General features: G+C 41.2%; 2 protein-coding genes across 6 annotated transcripts in view; both read left to right on the plus strand.

Moving 5' to 3' along the window:
- LOC110505839 (putative Polycomb group protein ASXL2) overlaps positions 1-7,494 on the plus strand; it is a 29,474-nt gene extending 21,980 nt beyond the window's left edge. For all 4 annotated transcript variants that reach the window (XM_021585294.3, XM_090221275.1, XM_090221278.1 and 1 more), the window contains 4 exons: positions 751-847; positions 1,104-1,209; positions 1,397-2,354; positions 2,493-7,494. In XM_021585294.3, coding sequence (XP_021440969.3) covers positions 751-847; positions 1,104-1,209; positions 1,397-2,354; positions 2,493-4,676 — 3,345 coding nt within the window. In that variant the 3' untranslated portion in view covers positions 4,677-7,494. The remainder of the gene's footprint in view (positions 1-750; positions 848-1,103; positions 1,210-1,396; positions 2,355-2,492) is intronic.
- Positions 7,495-8,300: 806 nt separating this feature from the next.
- The window catches only part of LOC110505843 (dystrobrevin beta), a 65,015-nt gene continuing 50,827 nt past the window's right edge, over positions 8,301-22,488 (plus strand). For both annotated transcript variants that reach the window (XM_090221280.1, XM_090221279.1), the window contains exons 1-5: positions 8,301-8,572; positions 15,379-15,446; positions 18,291-18,371; positions 18,552-18,765; positions 20,636-20,721. In XM_090221280.1, the coding sequence (XP_090077406.1) occupies positions 15,380-15,446; positions 18,291-18,371; positions 18,552-18,765; positions 20,636-20,721 (448 nt within the window). In that variant the 5' untranslated portion in view covers positions 8,301-8,572; position 15,379. The remainder of the gene's footprint in view (positions 8,573-15,378; positions 15,447-18,290; positions 18,372-18,551; positions 18,766-20,635; positions 20,722-22,488) is intronic.

Consider the following 22,488-nt stretch of genomic DNA (forward strand, 5'->3'; position numbering starts at 1 on the left):
GGTATTTGCAGGACATAATCGCATGGTGAGTCTCTCTTTATGTACTGATGATGGTGATTATAGTGATGATATTATAGTGATAATGATGATAGTGATATTATAGTGATAATGATGATAGTGATGATATTATAGTGATAATGATGATAGTGATGGTGATTATAGGGATGATGATGATAGTGATGGTGATTATAGTGATGATGATTATAGTGATAATGATGATAGTGATGATATTATAGTGATAATGATGATTGTAGTGATAATGATGGTGATGATGATGATTAGTGGTGATGATGATGATTAGTGATAATGATGATTATAGTGATAATGATGTTGATTAGTGATAATGATGATAGTGTTGATGATTATAGTGATAATGATGACAGTGATGATATTATAGTGATACTGATAATGATGATAGTGATGATGATGATGATGATGATGATTAGTGATGATGATGATGATGATGATTAGTGATGATGATGATTATAGTGATAATGATGTTGATTAGTGATAATGATGATTGTGATGATGATTGTAGTGATAATGATTAGTGATAATGATGATGATAGTGATGATGATGATTAGTGATGATGATGATAGTGATGATGATGATTATAGTGATAATGATGTTGATTAGTGATAATGATGATTGTGATGATGATAGTGATAATGAGGATTATAGTAATGATTATGATGATGCAGTTTGTCATGATGATGATGTACATAATGCGTCTCTGTCTGTATCTCTAGGCCTGTATGGATGGTCTGTTGAAGGTAACCAGTTCTGCCTTAAACAATGAGTTTTTCACATCAGCAGCTCAGTCCTGGAAGGAACGACTGGCTGAAGGTCAGTGCTTCTAACCTGATCCGAGATCTGTTTGTGCTCTCTTGCTTGATGGTCTTTGGCTTGATAATGACCATTGGCAAGAGCGCACAAACAGATCTTGGACCAGGTGATTGTGTTTCTGCTTCAAAATAGAACATGGATAAAATGTGTTAATACTCAACTTTTAAAGTTTTCATTAAAATTGCTATTTTTCATATTTCTAGTAACTTTAAAAAAAATGTCTCGTAAACCTTTTTATATTTTCCAAACCACCCAGGTGAGTTCACTCCTGAGTTGCAGCTGAGAATGCGTCAGGAGATTGAGAAGGGGAAGAAGGTGGAGCATTGGAAGGAGAGCTTCTTTGAGAACTACTATGGTGAAAAGTAAGTCATTTTTTTCAGGGCTGGAATCTTTAAAATATAAAGCAATTATTGTTATATCAAGCTTTATTCCTCAGAGACCAAACTTGCTACTTGTAATTTATATACTTTAAACATTCTTGAGTTATCCTTTCTTTATGCAGTTGGCTGATCTCTCACTCTCTGTCTCCCTCCCTCTCTTTCTATCCAGCTCTGGACTCAGCTTAGAGGAATCCAAAGAGCTGCTTGAGTCTGGTCTCAGTTTGGAGCTCTCAGCCACCAAAGCCCAGTCGTCTCCTCCATCACAGCCACGTCCTGCTGGCCAAGTACTGCAAGACACCAAGATCCCATTGAACAGCTGCCAGACTCGCTCTTCAGAGAGGAGGCTCCGATCATCATCACTGCCCATAAACCCGACATTTAAACCCATAGAACCTACCAAGTCAAGGCCAGAGCCTGTTCAAGAGGAAACAGTAGCAGTCCCACCTGTTGTACTACCGGTGCTGCCAGCAAAGATCGTTCAGAAGACACTGGAGGTTGAGTACCCCAGACACAGGACTCGTAGTAGAGGTTTATCCCTACCTATAGTGGCAGTGGAGGCAGCTCTTGTGCGGAGACATGATGTGGTGGATTCAACCTCAACGGTTACTCCACTTGGAGAGAAGCAGAAGGAGGAAGATGAGGAGCAGGATTTGAAAGAAGCCCAGCCAGACACCCCCCAGTACCCTGAGATCCCCCCGTCCCCTGAGATCCCCCCGTCCCCTGAGATCCCCCCGTCCCCTGAGATCCCACCATCCCCTGCCCAGGAGAGTCCTCCAGAGGTCTGCCCCCAGATTAAGCTCAGTTCATCACTGCCTATCGACCTTCCAGAGCCTCTGGGCGTGGACAAGCATAGTGGGGAGAGGAGGGAAGATGTTGACGTTACACCAGAGAGAGGAGCCTCAGCCCCTGTGTCAGTCACCTCTGTATCCGCCCCTGTATCCACCCCTGGAACCACACCTGTACCCACCACACCATCCCCGGAGCCGTTGAAAAGGAAGTCCTCGTCCAGTGAACAGGAAGTAGAGCTGACTCCAGAGAAGAGAGCCCGCATCACTCCACCAGCAGTATCTGTGGTAACCTCTCCAGCAGCCACAGTAACAACAGCACAGAGAGTGCCTCCGCTTCAGGTAACAATTTAATATTGTATATTGGAATGTATTTGTGGTGAATAAAAGCGTCAGGTAAATTTAGACCAAATGTGTCTACTAACACCAGGAAGGCCCACACATTTTTTTTTAAAATGTCTTGTTCACTTTGTTTTTCAGATTACTGTGTCGCAAATCCTATCAGTCCCAGCCATTGCGTCTCCAACCCAGGTGTCCCCTAGGACTCCTCTCCCTGTCTCCCTCAGTCCTAGTCCTAGCCCTGGTCCTAGCCCTGGACGCATTGGTGCTCGCACTCTGGCTGACATCAAGGCTAAAGCCCAGCTAGCCCGGACCCAACGTGCAGCAGCAGCTGCAGCGAGCTCCTTCTCTAAAGGTGCAGTACCAGGCCCAGGACCAGGAGGAGGCAGTGGAGAGCAAGGAAACCATAGAGCTTCAGCCCAGACCCTCCACTCCAGACCCTCCTCCTCCACCCAAAGCTCCACCCAATCTCAGTCAACCACCAAGTTGCCAGCAAGCAGCACCATTGGTCAATCTACCTGTCAATCACCCGATGCAGTCACCACACCAGCCCACTCCAGTTCTGTCCAATCAGGCTCCTCTGTGCCCTTTGACCTTAGCCTGTCTCAAAGATGCTCCAACACCAGCAGAGCGTCTCTCACTGATGACCGACAGAGAGGCTACTCTGCTGGTAACATGAGCCCAGGTTTTCTGATGAGGCCTCAACATGGGAACACTCAACTTATATCACACCCATCAGGTCCCCAGTCAACCTCTAGCCTCACTTCATCTGTGTGTGATGTGAAGAGCCAGTATGTATCTGGAGGCTCCATGGCAGCCAGGGCTAGCCACTTCATCCCAGCCAACAACCCCCTGGTCACGTCTCTCCTCCAGGGGAAAGAGGTCCCTCTGGAACAGATCCTCCCCAAGCCGCTGGACAAGGCAGAGGTCCAGCTGACCCAGGCCAAACCCTCCCATGATGACAAATGGAAGATAAAGTCCCACAGCACAGCTGGGACAGCCAGTGGTGAAAGCCAGAGTCAGTACCTGCACTCTGGTGGTGTGGAGGACAACAGTAGATCCAAACAGCAAGGATCTATAGGCCCCTCCCCCTCCACCATACCTGGAACAAGGGCAGGTAAGTTGGCAGAGCTCCAGCACCATCAAAGAGAAACACCTAACAAAGACATCCAGGAGCAGATCCTCAGGGCTCTGATGCAGAGGGCCACCCAGCAGCACCAGAACCAGCTGTATGGGGTCTCAAGCGAGGCTCAGCGTGCCCAGTTTGGAGCCTGCAATCTAGGGCACCAGGAGGAGTGTGGGGACCATCCCCGGTTCTCCGCGGGGTTCCCTGGAAGGAAGAGGATGTCCAGGCCTGCCATGTCAGGGCACTATCTCCTCAATGTTTCCACGTACGGGCGAGGCTCAGAGAGCAGTAAACGCTCCCACCCATTGGCTACCGCCAACACCTCACTGACCCCTCTGGCCAATCTGAAGAGAGAACACACAGAGGGAGAGGAGCTGGCTAACGATGGGGAGGAGTCCGTGGAGAATAAGCCTCATTCTCATTCTAACTCAGCCGGAGGAGTCAAGATGGAACAGCAGGGCTTCTCAATCACAAAAATGGGTGAAGCTCTGGGCTTTCAGCGCTGTTCCAGGATAAAGTCTGAGTCTCCATCAGTGGAGGGCTGTCTACCGGAACGGAAGGACTACAGTTTAGCCAGTACAGAGAGAGACAGTGGCACTTCTGCAAGAGCCAAAGAAACCAACCTTTTCACCCAATCACAGCACAGGAGGCACCTGGAACTTTGCAATAGTAAACAGGGTGGTCATTCTGAGCCATATCGGGTATCTGTATCTCCCCACATGGGGACCGTGGACCCCAGTCACACCAGTACTTACCAGCATCCGTCTGCCTTTCAAACCCAGAGACCTCCAATCAATAATCAGGAATCCATGGTGGGGTCCTGCTACAGTGGCACCATCAGCATGTCTGTACCTCACACTCTGAGTCTGAACCACAGTGCTGCTGTTTCAGGTAGCGCTTCCAGCACCTCCCTCTCTGTGTCAGGTAGTGGTGGGGACAGCGGCAGTGGCACCGGCAGTGTCATGTCTTTCTCAGTGACCGTCACTACCATACCTGCCGGTCACCCTTTGGACCACATAAACCAGGGGGAGGGGTCTCCAGAGCAGGGGTGTATGGAGGGATCTGGTATAGAGGACGTTCAGTCGAAATGCTACTGCCGACTCAAAGCTATGATCATGTGTAAAGGGTGTGGGGCCTTCTGCCATGACGATTGCATTGGCCCTTCGAAACTCTGTGTCTCATGTCTAGTGGTACGATAAAACGAATGTTAGAAATGTAGAAATGATTTGTTTCAAATCTTTATTGTTGCACCAAGGAACAAGTCAGCATCAAGTAATCTACCATTGTCAAGAAGTAGTTACCAGCAGGGTTGGGGTCAATTCGATTTCAATTCAGGAAGTAAACTGATTTGATTTCCGATTCTAATTTTCTCACAGAAAAAAGGGGGAATTGCAAAGTCAGTTTATTTCTTGAATTGATTAAATTGAAGTGGAATTGACCCGAACCATGGTTACCAGGGTAAAATGCACAGTGGCCATACTAAACCCAACCCATGGTTTTCAGTGGGGAGGCAAAGCATTTACGCTAGACGATCATAGTCTTGTTTAATCTGTTCCATCTGAAAAAGGCTGGTTTGTTTTGGGCAATGCAAATCAAATCTGCACCTTTCAGACTAGGAGACATGTTGAATCTTGGCAATACTTTGCACTTGGACATGTTATTGTTCTATATTTTTGTAAAGATAGTTTAGATTTTTAAAAGGAAAGAAAAAAATTAATGTTGCTATTTTTGTAGAACGTAATAACACTGTTGTTATGTTAAAGACGGCCACTCCTTGTTGTGGAGTTTACGTTATGATGTTTTAAAAGGTGAAGAAGGGAGTTCAATGGGGTTTGCGTGTAGTTGAGGGAGTACAAATATACTGATTTATATCGATTTTAAAGGTTGCAATCAATCATTTACATATTTACAGTACTAGAAACAGTCTTACAGATATATAACAAGAGAATAGATATTTGAAATTATTATTTTGATTATAAAAAACATGTCACAATTATTGCACTTAGCTTTTCTAAGTACTAACACTTACTGGGCAAAGGACTTGAATGACAGCTCTACTGTTTGTATACTGTACACTATACATGTAGTGTACACTGTACATGTAGTGCACACTATACAAGTAGTGTACAGCCTTCGTACTCTAACATGGTGTTGAAAAGTTAAAGCACTTCACTGATAAATAGTGCCCTTCGAGGAGCAAGCTGAGTAGCCTGGTTCCAGATCTGTTTGTATTGTTTTATGACAGTGGCCATAGGAGTACTAACAGTACTAACAGATCTGCGGCAAGGCTACGAACTAAGATCTTTCCCATTTCAGTCTAAGGTCATTGGTGAAGTTTTACCGACACCGTGAACCTTCATTAAACCTCGAACTGAAAGATATTCTGTCTCATTATGTTTCATACGTGGATGCTTGTTTGTGGATAGCAACGTAACCATTAGCCCTGCTGTACAGTTAAAACACTCAGAGAAAGAAGGGAGTAAAATGTATTATTATTTTGCTTTGTAAATATTGTCTTTAAGCTATATTTAGAAATGAATTCTCTATCTAAGCTTTATGTACGTTGCTTAAGCATATCCAACATTATATCCAATGTTATATGTTTTTATTGCAAAACAATTTATATCTCTAAAAGAAACTACGCAAAAATGTGTATTTAAACGCTAAATGCTGTACTATCAAGAAACCATTCAAAGTATAGGTGATAGAGAGGTACAGTTTACTACATATAAAGCAAAGGCACATAATATTGGTATGCATGGTGATTGCAATTATAAAATCTAAATGTATCAATCACATTTTTGAATGATCTGACTAAAACTAAAGATAGTTGCTGAGTACCGGTATATTTTATAGAAATAATTTCCATGGTAACATGCCAAAGTCACCTCATGAAAACTAAAAGATCAGATCTCGTTTTTTAAAATGTCTGACTAGTTAAAGAAATTAATATATTTTAAGTCATATATTTTAATATAAAAAATCTATTTACAAATCTTTTTTTTTTTAAGAACAGGGTATTTTTTTTAAACGTTTTTGTTTGAGTGGACAGACCAATTACTTTTGTAACAAAAAAAATCCCCCGGTTTTCTGATTCTGTATGGCCTTTTCCACTGAAGTCCTGCCTGGAATAATTTAACCCTCTGAACTGAATGCTCTTGTAATGACTTTGGTTAATAAGGGTCTTTGTTTTATGTCTTACACATATTTTCTGCATTAACTATGTGCTTTATTTAGGGAAAAATTAATGCCTGTAAATTAACAATACAATTTCATGGCACCGTTTGTAAGTGGTCGGTGGATTGGATCCAGGCCCTGTGTGTGCGTGTGTGTCACATGATTCTCAAAAGGTTCGAAGTCTACGTCTCAAATAGCACCCTATTCCTTTATAATGTTGGGAATAGGGCGCCAATTGGGAAGCAACCAAATGATTCATAAATGGAGGGTTCATATTTTGTAAGGATATAAAAGAGACCTTATATTTATGATTTCCCCTCTTATCGTTGCAAACTTTTTAATTAAGTTTAGTATTGAGTAAAAATGGTTTTAAAAACAACAAAAGTTCTGTTGACTGACTTGTGATGGTGACTGGATTGCAAAGAGAAAGTTGTTTTTACCTACAGTACATTTTGTAAACAGGCAGCTAACGTCTTTATTGATGAATAATTGGTTTAGTAGCCTACTCAACTTTGTCCTTTTTCTCAAACCTTGATTGACTTTTTTTTAAAGCAATTGATAGCCTAAATTCAGAGGGATATATTGATTAGATTAATTTTGAAACCTAAGGACAACAAATAAAGGTTGAGGATAGATTTGGAGGAAAAGTGTTTTCTAAGTGTCATCGGGCAATCAATAATGGTTTGAAAATATCTGTCTGTTTGTCTTGTGAAGGGTGCAGTCCCATCAGTCTGTGTCATTTTTGCTGTTTTTAGATTTTAAACTCTCCATTTTAAAATGCAGGTGAATGTAATATAGTAATCAGCACTTGTCAACAAAGAATAAATAACAATGAGAAAACATTTTGTGTATGTCAATCAAATTCAATCAAACATATTTTATAAAGCCCTTTTTACATCAACAGTTGTCACAAAGTGCTTGACAGAGACCCGGTCTAGACCCCGAAGAGAAAGCAGTGCAGAAGCACAGTGGCCAGGAAGAACTCCCTAGGTGGAAGGGATCGAGGAGGAAACCAAGAGAGGAACCAGACTCATGGGTGGAGCATACTCTTCTGGCTATATCTGTAATGTGACTCTACTCTAATACTAGTACAACTTACACGATAGGCATACTATCAGTACCACATCACATTATGACAGTAGGCTTTTACACTTGCCTCATCTTTTTCACACTCCACTAAGAAGAGATACAATCCCCAGTTCAGATGCATGTTGTTTCCATATTACACATGATAAAAATATGCTACAGAGAAAGTATATTGTTGATTAGAATGTTGTAGCATACCTGCTGACTATCCCATATATCATACAATTATTCGGGTGTTCGGTTGTTCATGATGCTGAGGAGAGAACGCGGCGCTCGTACATTTTTATGAGACGCCATCACCGAAGATGTTTACAACTAACACAAGATAGACCAGAGCCTGTCGTTTCCAATGAATCATAGTGGGCAGAGCCAAGCACGAGCTAGTGAGATTCTATTTGTGCGTTCTAGACTGTTCATACTGTGTGAAGTGCGCGTGTGCAGTAACTAAATTCGACCTAAACAGCGGCATTCTTAGAGACTTCGGCAAAGGCTCCTACTGCCAACCACCGGGATTCCTCTCATCACCATATTTGGTAACGCCAACCGGATGCTTCACATTTATACATCCGGTGAAATATGTGTCTCATTGTTCTATCTGTGCCACCACCGTAATTCTGAGTCGTAGGCTATGAAACAGGAAACGCACTGGATATGGTACAGTGTTTGTATAATATCAATCGTTTTGCATTGCTCGGACAGCAATAACGAACGAATGCGGACAGACAAGTGAGACTGAGTGCAGCGATGATTCACGAAGGAAATATCCTGACTACTTATATCCTCTTCATCTGATGTTGATGCTATTAACGTCACTGGCGTGATTTTCAAACTGGTAAGGCTAATTGTATGTACAATTATCATTTAAATAGCCATTAGAGTGGAGAAGGCACATCTAAATTAGGCTACTACACATTTATTAGGGTAGATATTTAGGGTACATTATCATTTCGCATATTCCTTTAAGCTGCTTCACACGACAAACTCATATTGCGGAAACAATGTAAATAGAGAGTTAAAACAGCAATATGGCCGCGTAGGTCGTTCGGTTCCTTCCAGATCTGAGACGCATAAAGTTTTGTAAAGCTAATGATTCGTCACCGAGAGCGTGGATGATGTTTTCGCCTTTCGAGCCCTATAAGCCCTAGTCCTCCGTATGTTGACTCACTTAAAATTATGTTGTCATTAGCTAGGCTACCTACTCGGCAAGGTGCGATAGATATATCACTGCGTTATTCAACTGACACGTATTATTTTAGTGTGTGCTGTGATGCTCCTATAGAGGCTGATGCGCCTGAGTTCATTCATTGCAAATGAAACCCGTGGAATGACGTAATGCTTGGCGATAGGCCTAATATCACCTATGTATTTGCATTTCGTTTAGGTTGACCTTATTATATTAAAAACGCTGATATGCCTAATAATGCAGATGATATAGCCCAGGCCGTTTGGCATTTGATGATACGTGATCATCACCGTCATCTATGGAGCGCAGTTTGGGTTGGACAAAAAATATATACCTCAAATAACACTAATTGACGTGTCAAATAAGCTTTTATTTTGAAGAGTCAAATAACAAAATTATATTTTAGACTGTCTTGTGCGCTGAATTTGCATGCGCAAGCACTGTGGTCTGTAGCACTGTCAAAGTGAAACAAAAAGTCTGAAAACAAGCACACGCAGGCCACGATGTGTTTACAGTACGGTGTTGGTAATAAACCATTATTTGTTCGATCGAATGGGACAACGTCTGTGTGAGCATCTGAAATGTTAGCCAAGTAGTGCAACATTCTCCCCGACATGCAACCAGACACGGGGAGAAAAGATTGATCCTGCAGCTTCTGCCAGCCATATCTCAAACCGTTGCATATAATTAATCCTAGCTAGTCAAAATGCAGAATAAATAAGGATTTTGTCAACATTGATGACCGTTTGTAAACTGGAGGTAGGCTATTTCTCTGCTGCGTTGACTTCGGTTTGCAGTATGACAAAGTCACTCACATATCTTTGATGCAGATGTTTTTAGCAACTTATTGGGGGTACCTAGTTAACACTCAATGTAAACAGCCTGAAAACAATGAGCAGAAACTACAATAATTGTCAATATTCTTAGCAATGGTATTACTTAGGCGTGTTGTTCTCATATTAAAATCGAACTTCCATTCATGAAAATAACTAGCTAGTTAACGAACTAAAGCAGCTAGATAGTAGGCCTTTTGCCCCGAGCCACAGATACTTTGAGGAGATAGGACACTCCGTTGGAATTGTATTCACGTCCATTGTGTACGTTGCCCAGACGTCGTCAATGGGTCGCGCGTTGCATTCTGGGACAAGGAGTGTCCAAGGATTGAATGGGAGTCATTTGGGCACTAGCTCAAAAACCCAACAAAAAGTATAACATTACAAATATTTTCCGAGATTTGAGATCATTTTCTTGTTCTTTGTAATATCGTATAGCTTTGTAATCCTGACGTTACGTACGTTCGAGGAAAATATGCACATTAATCGACTCATACCTCGACTCTGAGTAGGGGGTTGAATGACGATAGGCTTAGCAACCGTGGTACCTGGCATGACAACGTGAACGCGATTGGTCGACAGTATACTGAGTGGGGCGTTAAACGTTTTGCAGGTTCATTGGCCAATGGGATCTCCTTTCAATTCAATTCAAGGGCTTTATTGGCTTGGGAAACATGTGTTAACATTGTCAAAGCAAGTGAGGTAGATAATATACAAAAGTGAAATAAACAATAAAACAGGTCACAAATCTTGCTGCTGTGATGGCACACTGTGGAATTTCACCCAGGAGATATGGGAGTTTATCAAAATTGGATTTGTTTTCGAATTCTTTGTGGATCTGTGTAATCTGAGGGAAATATGTCTCTCTAATATGGTCATACATTGGGCAGGAGGTTAGGAAGTACAGCTCAGTTTCCACCTCATTTTGTGGGCTGTGAGCACATAGCCTGTCTTCTCTTGAGAGCCATGAAACATGTTCAATTTGGTTTAAATAATGCAAAAACAAAGTGTTGGAGAAGATAGTAAAAGTGCAATATGTGCCATGTAAGAAAGCTAACGTTTAAGTTCCTTGCTCAGAACATGAGAACATATGAAAGCTGGTGGTTCCTTTTAACATGAGTCTTCAATATTCACAGGTAAGATGTTTTAGGTTGTAGTTATTATAGGAATTCTAGGACTATTTCTCTCTATACCATTTGTATTCCTTATACCTTTGACTATTGGATGTTCTTATAGGCACTTTAGTATTGCCAGTTTAACAGTATAGCTTCCGTCCCTCTCCTCGCTCCTACCTGGGCTCGAACCAGGAACACATCGACAACAGCCACCCTCAAAGCAGTGTTACCCATGCAGAGCAAGATGAATAACTACCCCAAGTCTCAGAGCGAGTGACGTTTGAAATGCTATTATTGCGCACCCTACTAACTAGCTAGCCATTTCACATCACATCGTTACACCAGCCTAATCTCGGGAGTTGATAGGCTTGAAGTCATAAACAGCAGAACTGCTGGCAAAACGCACAAAAGTGCTGTTTGAATGAATGCTTATGAGCCTGCTGGTGCCTACCATCGCTCAGTCAGACTGCTCAATCAAATCATAGACTTAATTATAATATAATAACACACAGAAATACGAGCCGTAGGTCATTAATATGGTCAAATCCGGAAACTATCATCTCGAAAACAAGATGTTTATTCTTTCAGTGAAATACGGAACCGTTCCGTATTTTATCTAATGGGTGGCATCCATAAGTCTAAATATTCCTGTTACATTGCACAACCTTCAATGTTATGTCATAATTACGTAAAATTCTGGCAAATTAGTTCGCAATGAGCCAGGCGGCCCAAACTGTTGCATATACCCTGACTCTGCCTGCAATGAACGCAAGAGAAGTGACACAATTTCACATGGTTAATATTGCCTGCTAACCTTGATTTCTTTTAGCTAAATATGCAGGTTAAAAAATATATACTTCTGTGTATTGATTTGAAGAAAGGCATTGGTATTTATGGTTAGGTACGCGTTGGAGCAACGACAGCCCTTTTTCGCGAATGCGCACTGCATCGATTATATACAACGCAGGACACGCTACATAAACTTGTAATATCATCAACCATGTGTAGTTATAACTAGTGATTATGATTGATTAAGTTTAATTCTAGCTAGCAACTTACCTTGGCTTCTTACTGCATTCACGTAACAGGCGGGCTCCTCGTGAGGCAGGTGGTTATAGCGTTGGACTAGTTAACCGTAAGGTTGCAAGATTGAATCCCTGAGCTGACAAGGTACAAATCTGTCGTCCTGCCCCTGAACAAGGCAGTTAAACCCACCGTTTCTAGGCCGTCATTGAAAATAAGAATGTGTTCTTAACTGACTTGCCTCGTTAAATAAAGATTAAATAAAGGTGTAAAAAAAAAAAATCTGCAAAATCGGCGCCCAAAATTACCGATTTACGATTGTTATGAAAACTTGAAAATCAGCCCTAATTAATCGGCCATTCCGATTAATCGGTCGACCTCTAACCATTACTACGATCAATTTCATAATAACCACGGCTTTACCCTTATGATGGCTTAGTAGACGTTACCGCACTCGATGCCTAGCAGTGGCCGTTTCCGCCAGTGAGTGGACATTTGGAAAGTAGTTTGAGGTCAGTAGGTCATATTACCAAGGAGCTATTGAAATGATACAGTTTGAAACATTTATGTAAAATCATGTGAGATGAAAAATAGACAAACCTAAAGGGTGTGCAATATACAAGGATAGTGCAGTGGACATTCTGAACCTTGTTTAAATTTAAATAAATAATTCATTTTAAATAGTGCGAGATGTAAATCAACAAAAAAAAAGTGGGTGCAATGTGTGTCTATGCCATCGGGTTAGCTAGAACCAGTTTTTAAAGTTTTAGGCGTAATGGTTAAAGAGCTATTGAAATTTGAAAATAATGATTTGTCACTATGTTGACGGTCCCTAACTGTGGTTGGTGGACGTAAGGAAAACTACAGTCGAATGTCCAATCTGAATCTGTCTTTACCTCGGTAATTTCATGGTATTTGATGATTGTGCACCTGCAGGCCTGTCACCACTGTACTCAGAAGTGACTAATGATCCAACATATAGTATCTAAACTTCATTAGGCTACTTGACTTTTAATGCCTACAGGTGCAATTTTTAAGAAGCCTTTCAATGATTTATCAAACTATATTGTCATCCTCCCAAAACCAAATATTGTGTATAATGTTATGTCTTGTCTGCCCACAAGAGTTCAGTCAGGCTCTGATATCCTATTAAGGTATATTACATTTCACAATGGCCAATCAAGGTTTGACATTTTCCTCAATATCAACAGAAGTTATTTGTTTTGGTAGCCACTTTCTCATTCAGAGTCTTAGTTGCCTATATATGAAACGCTCAGACAAGCTTAGTCTTCAGTAGGTCTACTGCGTATTTTAATATTACAGAGGGCCATTGTACAATTACTGCTGACAGCTGGTGTTTTCTTCCATTCTACATACTATCTACTACATGTCATAATCTATTATCTAACAACCATTTCTTGCACATTATGTGGACAACAATTTATTATGATTATTAGTATTATATTTAATCTGTATATCAATATCTTTATGGGACTGGAAACTATGGCTGTCCAGCTACACGAGTGAGAAGAGAGGCATATAAAGGCCATGTCAACAGAGTTCCTGAGGGTTCAACCTTGGCTTGGCTTCACTGACTGTGCCCGAAGTGGCACGCTATCCCCATAGGGCTCTGGTCTAAAGTATTGCACTATAAAGGGAATGGGGTGCCATTGGATATGCAAGCACTGACTGCTTACGTTCAACTGTTCAGCTGATGAAGATCTCTGGCTGGTCTGATGGGATGTTGATACGGTACTGTATTTGAATAGAGCCCTCTGCCAGCCAAGCAAACCCTGGGTTCAAATACTATTTGAAATCATTTCCGATACTTTCTGGGTTTCATTGAGCTTACCTTGCTGAATTGAACCAATAGAAAAGTTCCAACAGTGCAAGCCTCATCCACCTGTCACTCCAGGCAAGCTAGATGAAACACTGCAAGTATTTGAACCCAGGTCTGGTCCCATCCAAGCCTATCGTGTCATTTCCCGGGTTTCAGAACCAATCATTGAATAGTTGTAATGTGTTCTGTGTCTATCATCATTAAGTGTCTCCTCTGTCTGTACCCCCGGCTGCCTTTCGGGACCATTAATCCACAGGTTTTAGCTGAGGGGCGATGTCAAGGAGAATTATCATTTGTAGAGTACAGACAGGACGTGTGTCCCCCAAATGGCACCCTATTCACTATAAAGTGCACTACTTTTGACCAGTGCCCTATGTGCCCTGTAGTGTACTATAAAGAGACAGAGCAGGAGAACTCAAGTGTGTTCCCCTTTGCAGGAAGAACCCCCCCCCCCCCCCCCCCTCATTTAGTCCTTGAAGGGAGGGTGTTAAAAGTCAAACCCATTTTGTCTGGAAGGATTGCTTATCCTACTACAGAACATAACAGACACAGAATATTAAGGAACCAACTAGCTAACTCTCTCTGATGGTTCTTCTCTCCACAGGGGAAGCAGCAGTTAATGCTTCACTTTGTTTAATATTCAGACAGCGACAGGTAAATAAATTCCTCTGGGATTTTTATCTGATAAAATCATCAGTAGATTAAGTTCACTTTTTCTGAAAGGTGCAATATGGAGAAATCGCTCCATTTCCTGGTTACTAAATATCTTAAAGGTTTGCCTAATTTCACTTTGTGACAATGTATTCCCAATGTGTTGAGAATCATTGTACCATCTAAACTGCTGTGAAATATATTTTTCAACAACCCAAAATATTGTATTTGTAGCTTGTGTACAAAACCGAAAGTATAGGATGCAAAAACAGAACTTAAGAACTGGAAACATCGAAATAGCGCACATAGAACAGCTCTACCGCTTCTTAGACTTGCTTTCAATGGAAAAATTACAGATCTATAACTCTTTTTGAGGAAAATCCTTTGAATAACCCTTTTTGGGTCCAGGTAGAACCGTTTTGGTTCCAGGTAGAACTCTTTGGGTTCCATGTAGGAACCTTTCCACAGAAAGGGTTCTACCTGGAACCAAAACAGGTTTTTCAAAGAGTTCTCCTATGGGGACATCCAAAGAACCCTTTTTCTCTAAGAGTGTATGTGTTGTACATTATGGAACATTCCATATATGATACATACATACTTAGAGTGATGAGTGTATAGAGTATACAGGATCAGTTAGATTCATATTTTACACTACTGCTTTAACTTGAATGTACAAAGGCTATAATGGACCTTGATAATGTATACAATGGTTTCAATGATGTATAGTCATTACAGGTATGTAATGAGTAGGTAATGCATGCTTGCTGGTTTATTTCCCTAAAAAATAGTAATATGTCTAATGTATACAATAATTATGCAATTACTGAGTGAGAAGGTAGTAATGCTTGCTGGTTTATTTCCTCAGAATGATAGAGGGCAGAGAAGACTGATAATGTATAGTATCTACAATGATGATGTAATTACATAGTGAGAAGGTAATGTGTGCTTATTGCCTGTTGTGGTATCCCCCCCCCCCCCCCCCCCCCCCCCCAGAATGATAGAAGAACGCAGTAAACGAGGCAAGGCCATGGTGGAGAGGAGACAACTCTTCATGGAGATGAGTGAGTAGACAGAGCTCCAGGGCCAAACTATTACTATTCATTTACACACTGTTATAATCTGCTGTGCACAGTAAAGCATTATACTGTACATTCCCCTTTACATCAGGGATTCCTCAAAGGGGGTCTGCAGAGGTACTGCAGGGGGTCCGAGGCCAGATCTCCAAATGCATATATTCATATTTTTGTTTTTACATTAGCAACAGCAGATTAAACAAATCTTGGCTAAGGGATCCGTGGAATAAGTTTACAGGGTGTAATACAATACAATGTCATATTATTCATCTACAATGTATGTTCTTAACCCTGGGCAACATGGGCCTGGGAGGCTCACAGGGATATTGGTATCCACAGTTACTCCACCAATTATACATTTTTCAACTTAATAGTTCTTGTATTCCCCCAAAATGATTTTATTTTCACATACAGTTCAAGTCGGAAGTTTACGTACACTTAGGCTGAAGTCATTAAACCTCGTTTTTCAACCACTCCACAAATGTCTTGTTAACAAACTATAGTTTTGGCAAGTCAGTTAGGACATCTACTTTAAGTCATTTTTCCAACAATTGTTTACAGACAGATTTCACTGTATCACAATTCCAGTGTGTCAGAAGTTTACATACGCTAAGTTGACTGTGCCTTTAAACAGCTTCGAAAATTCCAGAAAATGATGTCATGGCTTTAGAAGCGTCTGATAGGCTAATTGACATCATTTGAGTCAACTGGGGTGTACCTGTGGATGTATTTCAAGGCCTACCTTCAAACCCAGTGCCTCTTTGCTTAACATCATGGGAAGTCTGGTTCATCCTTGGGAGCAATTTTCAAACCCCTGAAAGTACCATGTTCATCTGTACAAACAATAGTACACAAGTATAAATACCATGGGACCACTCAGCCGTCATACCTCTCAGGAAGGAGACGCGTTCTGCCTCCTAGAGATGAAAGTTCTTTGGTGTGAAAAGTGCAAATCAATCCCAGAACAACAGCAAAGGTACAAGAGGTACAAAAGTATCTATATCCACAGTAAAACGAGTCCTATATTGACATAACCTGAAAGGCTGCTCAGCAAGGAAGAAGCCAATGCTCCAAAACCGCCATAAAAAGCCAGACTACGGTTTGTAACTGCACATCGGGAAAAAGATCACACTTTTTGGAGAAATGTCCTCTGGTCTGATGAAACAAATATAACTGTTTGGCCATAATGACCATTGTTATGTTTGGAGGAGAAAGGGAGAGGCTTGCAAGCCGAAGAACACCATCCCAACCGTGAAGCACGGGGGTGGCAGCATCATGTTGTGGGGGTGCTTTGCCACAGGAGGCACTGGTGCACTTAAAAAAATAGATGGCATCAAGAGGATGGGAAATTATGTGGATATATTGAAACAACATCTCAAGATATCAGTCAGGAAGTTAAAGCTTAGTCGCAAATGGGGCTTCCAAATTGACAATGATCCCAAGCATACTTCCAAAGGCAAAATGGCTTAAGGACAACAAAGTCAAGGTATTGGAGTGGCCATCACAAAGCCCTGACTTCAATCCTATAGAAAATTTGTGTGCAGAACTGAAAGTGTGTGCGATCAAGGATCCTAAAAAACTGATACAGTTACACCAGCATCATGAGGAATGGGCCAAAATTCACCCAACTTATTCTGGGAAGCATGTGGAAGGCTACCCAAAACGTTTGACCCAAGTTAAACAATTTAAAGGCAATGCTACCAAATACTAATTGAGTGTATGTAAACTTCTGACCCACTGGGAATGTGATGAAAGAAATGAAAGCTGAAATAAATCATTCTCTCTACTATTATTCTGACATTTCACATTCTTAAAATAAAGTGGTGATCCTAACTGACCTAAGACAGGGCATTTTTACTAGGATTAAATGTCAGGAATTGTGAGTTTAAATGTATTTGGCTAAGGTGTATGTAAACTTCCAACTTCAACTGTAAATGCACTGTAATTTAAGCTTTAAAACGGAAAAGCTTTCTTTCTGCCTCATGGCAAAATGTGTGGAATTGCAGGGTATTAGCTTTAAAACGGAAAAGCTTTCTTTCTGCCTCATGGCAAAATGTGTAGAACTGCAGGGTATTAGCTTTAAAACAGAAAAGCTTTCTTTCTGCCTCATGGCAAAATGTGTAGAATTGCAGGGTATTAGCTTTAAAACAGAAAAGCTTTCTTTCTGCCTCATGGCAAAATGTGTAGAATTGCAGGGTATTAGCTTTAAAACAGAAAAGCTTTATTTCTGCCTCATGGCAAAATGTGTAGAACTGCAGGGTATTAGCTTTAAAACAGAAAAGCTTTCTTTCTGCCTCATGGCAAAATGTGTAGAACTGCAGGGTATTAGCTTTAAAGCTGCAACATTGACTTTTTGTTCCCCTTGACAAAATGTGTATCATTGCGTTAAATTTGCTTGAAAACTGCTAAAATGTATATACGATGCCAAGAGAGAGCCTTTAAAATTGTCTTTCCCAGGGCCCTAGACTTGGTTCATCCGGCAATGCACTGCCAAAGTCATAGTACAACTCCTTGACTTGACAAAGTCATGGTACAACTCCTTGTATGCTATTGTTTTTTTTTACTTGAGTTGTGTTCTGACTATAAAGGGGTCCCTGATGAATTTGCTATCACAAAAGGGGTCCCCGGCCCCAAAACGTTTGAGGACCACTTCACATCATGCACTGTCTGAGTGAAATCTCCAGAGGAAAACCAGTACTAATCATTCACACTGCTGTGTCTTAGCCAAGCCATTCACGTTACACTGTACAGTACATTCCCCTTCCCCATACAGTGGGTTTTGTGTGTGTGTGGTTGTGTTAGTTTGTTGATTCATCTTTTTATTTTTATCAGGGGGACAAAACTTTGACGTCATCAGACTGTCAACCTATAGGACGGCCTGCAAGCTAAGATTCGTGCAGAAAAGATGCAACCGTAAGTACTCGCTGTCGGCCTCTTTTAGTTTCCTTTACTGAAGATCTTACTCTCCTAACTTATTGAACTGTACACACAACAATGTCACATATGTTTGTTTCAAATACGGTACACTTGAACGTAATTAGTTCATTTAGAATAAATCTATTATTTTGTCTATCTTTCCCCTCCTTCCCCCAGTGCACCTGGTGGATGTGTGGAACATGATTGAGGCGTTCCGTGACAGCGGTTTGAACACACTGGACCACAACACAGAGATTAACGTGTCTAGACTGGAGACCATCTTGTCCTCCATCTACTACCAGCTCAACAAGCGTCTTCCCACCGTGCACCAGATCAACGTAGAGCAGTCCATCAGTCTGCTCCTCAACTTCATGGTGGCTACATATGACAGGTGCACTACATTAGACACTGGATATACATTAGATATAGAATATTACATACACTGAGTGGACAAAACATTAGGAACACCTGCTCTTTCCATGACAGACTGACCAGATGAATCCATGTGAAAGCTATGATACCTTATTGATGTCACTTGTTAAATCCACTTCAATCAGTGTAGATGAAGGGAAGGAGACAGGTTAAAGAGGGATTTTTAATCCTTGAGACAACTGAGACATGGATTGTGTATGTGTGCCATTCAGAGGGTGATTGGGAAGACACAATATTTAAGTGCCTTTGGAGTATGATAGTAGGTGCCAGGTGCACCGGTTTGTGTCAAGAACTGCAACGCTGCTGGGTTTTTCACACTCAACGGTTTCCCGTGTGTATCAAGAATGGTCCACCACCCAAAGGACATCCAGCCAACTTGACAACTGTGGGAAGCATTGGAGTCAACATGGAACGCTTTTGACACCTTGTTGAGTCCATGCCCTGACAAATTTAGGCTGTTCTCAGGGCAAAAGGGATGCAACTCAATATTAGGAAGATGTTCTTAATGTTTCGTACATTGTGTTGTAACGACGACGCAGGGAGTCAGGAAGCAGGTGCAGATGGTGAGTTTTAATAATAACGAACATGGAGAGTTACCAAACAAGAGAAGTGTCAGAACCAAAAACAGAACCAATACTGCCTGATGACGGAGGTTGGTGAGGGCTATCTGAAGGGAGAGTAATCAGGGTCATGATGAAGTCCAGGTGTGCGTTACCATAGGGAGCAGGTGTGTGCAATGATGGTTGCCAGGTGTGCGCAATGTGGGTTGCCAGGACCGGTGGTTTGTCGACCGGCGACGTCGAGCCCCAGAGGGAGCAGGATGATGTGTATACATTTGCTTTGAACTGCTGTATGAAAAGTGCATGTACATGTCTGTAGATTTAAGTATGGTGCAACACCTTATTTTCAGAACTAGAGATGTTTTTATTTGTATTTTTTTTTACCCCTTTTTCTTGATATCCAATTGGTAGTTAGTCTTGTCCCATCTCTGCACCTCCTCCACGGACTTGGTAGAGACGAAGGTCGAGAGCCATGCGTCCTCCGAAACATGACCTTGCTAAGCCACACTGCTCGCTTAACCCGGAAGCCAGCCGCACCAATGTGTCGGAGGAAACACTGTCCAGTTAGTGACCAAAGTCAGCTTTCAGGCGCCTGGCCTGCCACAAGGAGTAGCTAGACTGTGATGGGACAAGGAAATCCCATCCTGCCATACCCTCCCCTAACGCGGACGACGCTGGGCCAATTGTCTGCCGCCTCATGGGTCTCCCAGTCATGGCCAGCTGTGAGACAGCCTGGGATCAAACCCAGGTCTGTAGTGACGCCTCAAGACCTGAGATGCTGCACCACTCGGGAGGCCCACAAGATATAATTTCTTACTATGGAATACATATATTTAACAGATGTTATTGCGTGTGTAGCGAAGTGCTTGTGTTCCTAGCTCCAACAGTGCAGTAATATCTAACAATACACACATCTGAAAATAATGGAGTTAATTAAGAAATATAGAAATATTAGGACGAGCAATGTTGGAGTCCAGACTGTAAATATATCAAATGAATGTGTCTGTGTCTACCTGGACTAAAGTAATCAGTGTGCTGGACTGAACTGTGAGCTCTCCCCTTCAAATGATTCTGGGCCTTCAGACAACATGGTCAAGATAGATTCAGAAGTTCTATATTGTGGTCAACAAGCTAAAGCTATCAAATCATGGGAAAAAAAGTATTTGCTTTATTGAAAAGGGAAGATGCTTCTCCTTTGTCGGTATGATGAGTGTGTGTGTTTCAGTTGTGAATAGATACATTTTCCAAATTGTTTGTTTGTGTGTTTAGTGAAGGCCACGGGAAGCTGAGCATTTTCTCGATGAAGTCAATGTTGGCGACTATGTGTGGAGGGAAAATAGTGGACAAACTACGTTGTAAGTATATCTTCATGAACTTAGCCCAGGGTAGAGGTCACAGTTAAAGCAACCTAAAGGACAGTTAACAGCAGTAGTCACACTTTTTAATTTGATGGCTTAGTTTGTATCAGACAACAGGAAATCCTTTGAGACATTTGAATACATGTAGGCTACAACAGGGGTTCTTAAAGTGGGGGGGGACTCAAAGTTGCGTCCGTGGCCAGATCTCAAAATTATATGTAAAAAAAAAAAAAAAAAAAGGTTTTCTCATTTTATTTGAATGAATATTACTAACAACATATTAGACATGTTGGTCACATGGTGTAATGCAATACAATGTCATATTATTCATCTACAATGTATGTTCTTAACCCTGGGCAACATTGATTACATTTAGATATTTTTGTTACTGGCCTACACACAATACCCCATAATGTCAAAGTGGAGTTACGTTTTTTGCAATGTTTACTCATTAATAAAAATGTAAAAGCTGAACCAGTCACATAAGTTGCATGGACTCTGTGTGCAATAATAGTTTAATGACTACCTCATCTCTGTACCCCACACATAAAAATGATCTGTAAGATCCCTCAGTCAAGCAGTGAATTTCAAATATAGATTCAACCACAAAGACCAGGGAGGTTTTCCAATGCCTCGCAAAGAAGGGCTCCTGTTGGTAGATTGGTAAAAATGTTTTAATAAATCAGACCTTGAATATCCCTTTGAGCATGGTGAAGTTATTAATTACACGTTGGATGGTGTATCAATACACACAGTCATTACAAATATACAGGTGTCCTTCCTAACTCAGTTGCCAGAGAGGAAGGAAATCGCTCAGGGATTTCATCATGAGGCCAATGGTGACTTTAAAACAGAGTTTAATGGCTGTGATAGGAGAACTGAGGACGGAACAACAACATTGTAATTACTCCACAATACTAACCTAAATGACAGAGTGAAAAGGAAGCCTGTACAGAATAAAAATATTCCAACACATGCATTCTGTTTGCTACAAGGCATTAAAGTAATACTGCAAAAATGTGGCAAAGCAATTCACTTTTTGTCCTAAATACAACGTGTTGGTGTTGGTGGCTGCATCATGTTATGGGTATGCTTGTAATCGTTAAGGACTGGGGAGTTTTTCCAGGTTAAAACAATTATAAATGGAATGGAGCTAAGCACAGGCAGAATCCTAAAGGAAAACCTGGGTCAGTTCCCTTTCCTCCAGACACTGGGAGATGAATTCATCTTTCAACAGGACGAGAACATAAAACACAAAGCCAAATTTACGCTAGAGTTGCTAGAAGACAGTGAATGTTCCTGAGTGGCCGAGTTACAGTTTTGACTTAAATCGTCTTGAAAATCTAGGGAAAGACCTGAAAATGGTTGTCTAGCAATGGTCAATAACCAATTTGACAGAGCTTGAAGAATTTTGGAAAGATGTGTGGAAAGCTCTTAGACTTCCCCAACAATTCACAGCTGTAATCGTTGCCAAAAGTGATTCTAAAATTGATTGACTCGGGTTGAATACTTATCTAATCAAGATATATTAGTGTTTTTCGTAAGTCTTTTACAAATGTTAGTTTTGCATTAGAGTATTTTGTGTAGACAGTTGACCATTTTTTTTTATAAATACATTTTAATCCCACTTTGTGACACAACAAATGTGCAAAAAGTCAAGGGGTGTGAATACTTTCTGAAGGCACTGTAATTTAAGCTTAAAAACTGAAACGTTTTCTCTGTGTTGTTTTAAAAAAATTGTAGGATATTATCTTGAAATATTTG

The sequence above is a fragment of the Oncorhynchus mykiss genome, chromosome 25 (assembly GCF_057628025.1).
Source record: "Oncorhynchus mykiss isolate SJ-2025 chromosome 25, ASM5762802v1, whole genome shotgun sequence".
In the NCBI taxonomy this organism is placed as follows: Eukaryota; Metazoa; Chordata; class Actinopteri; order Salmoniformes; family Salmonidae; genus Oncorhynchus; species Oncorhynchus mykiss.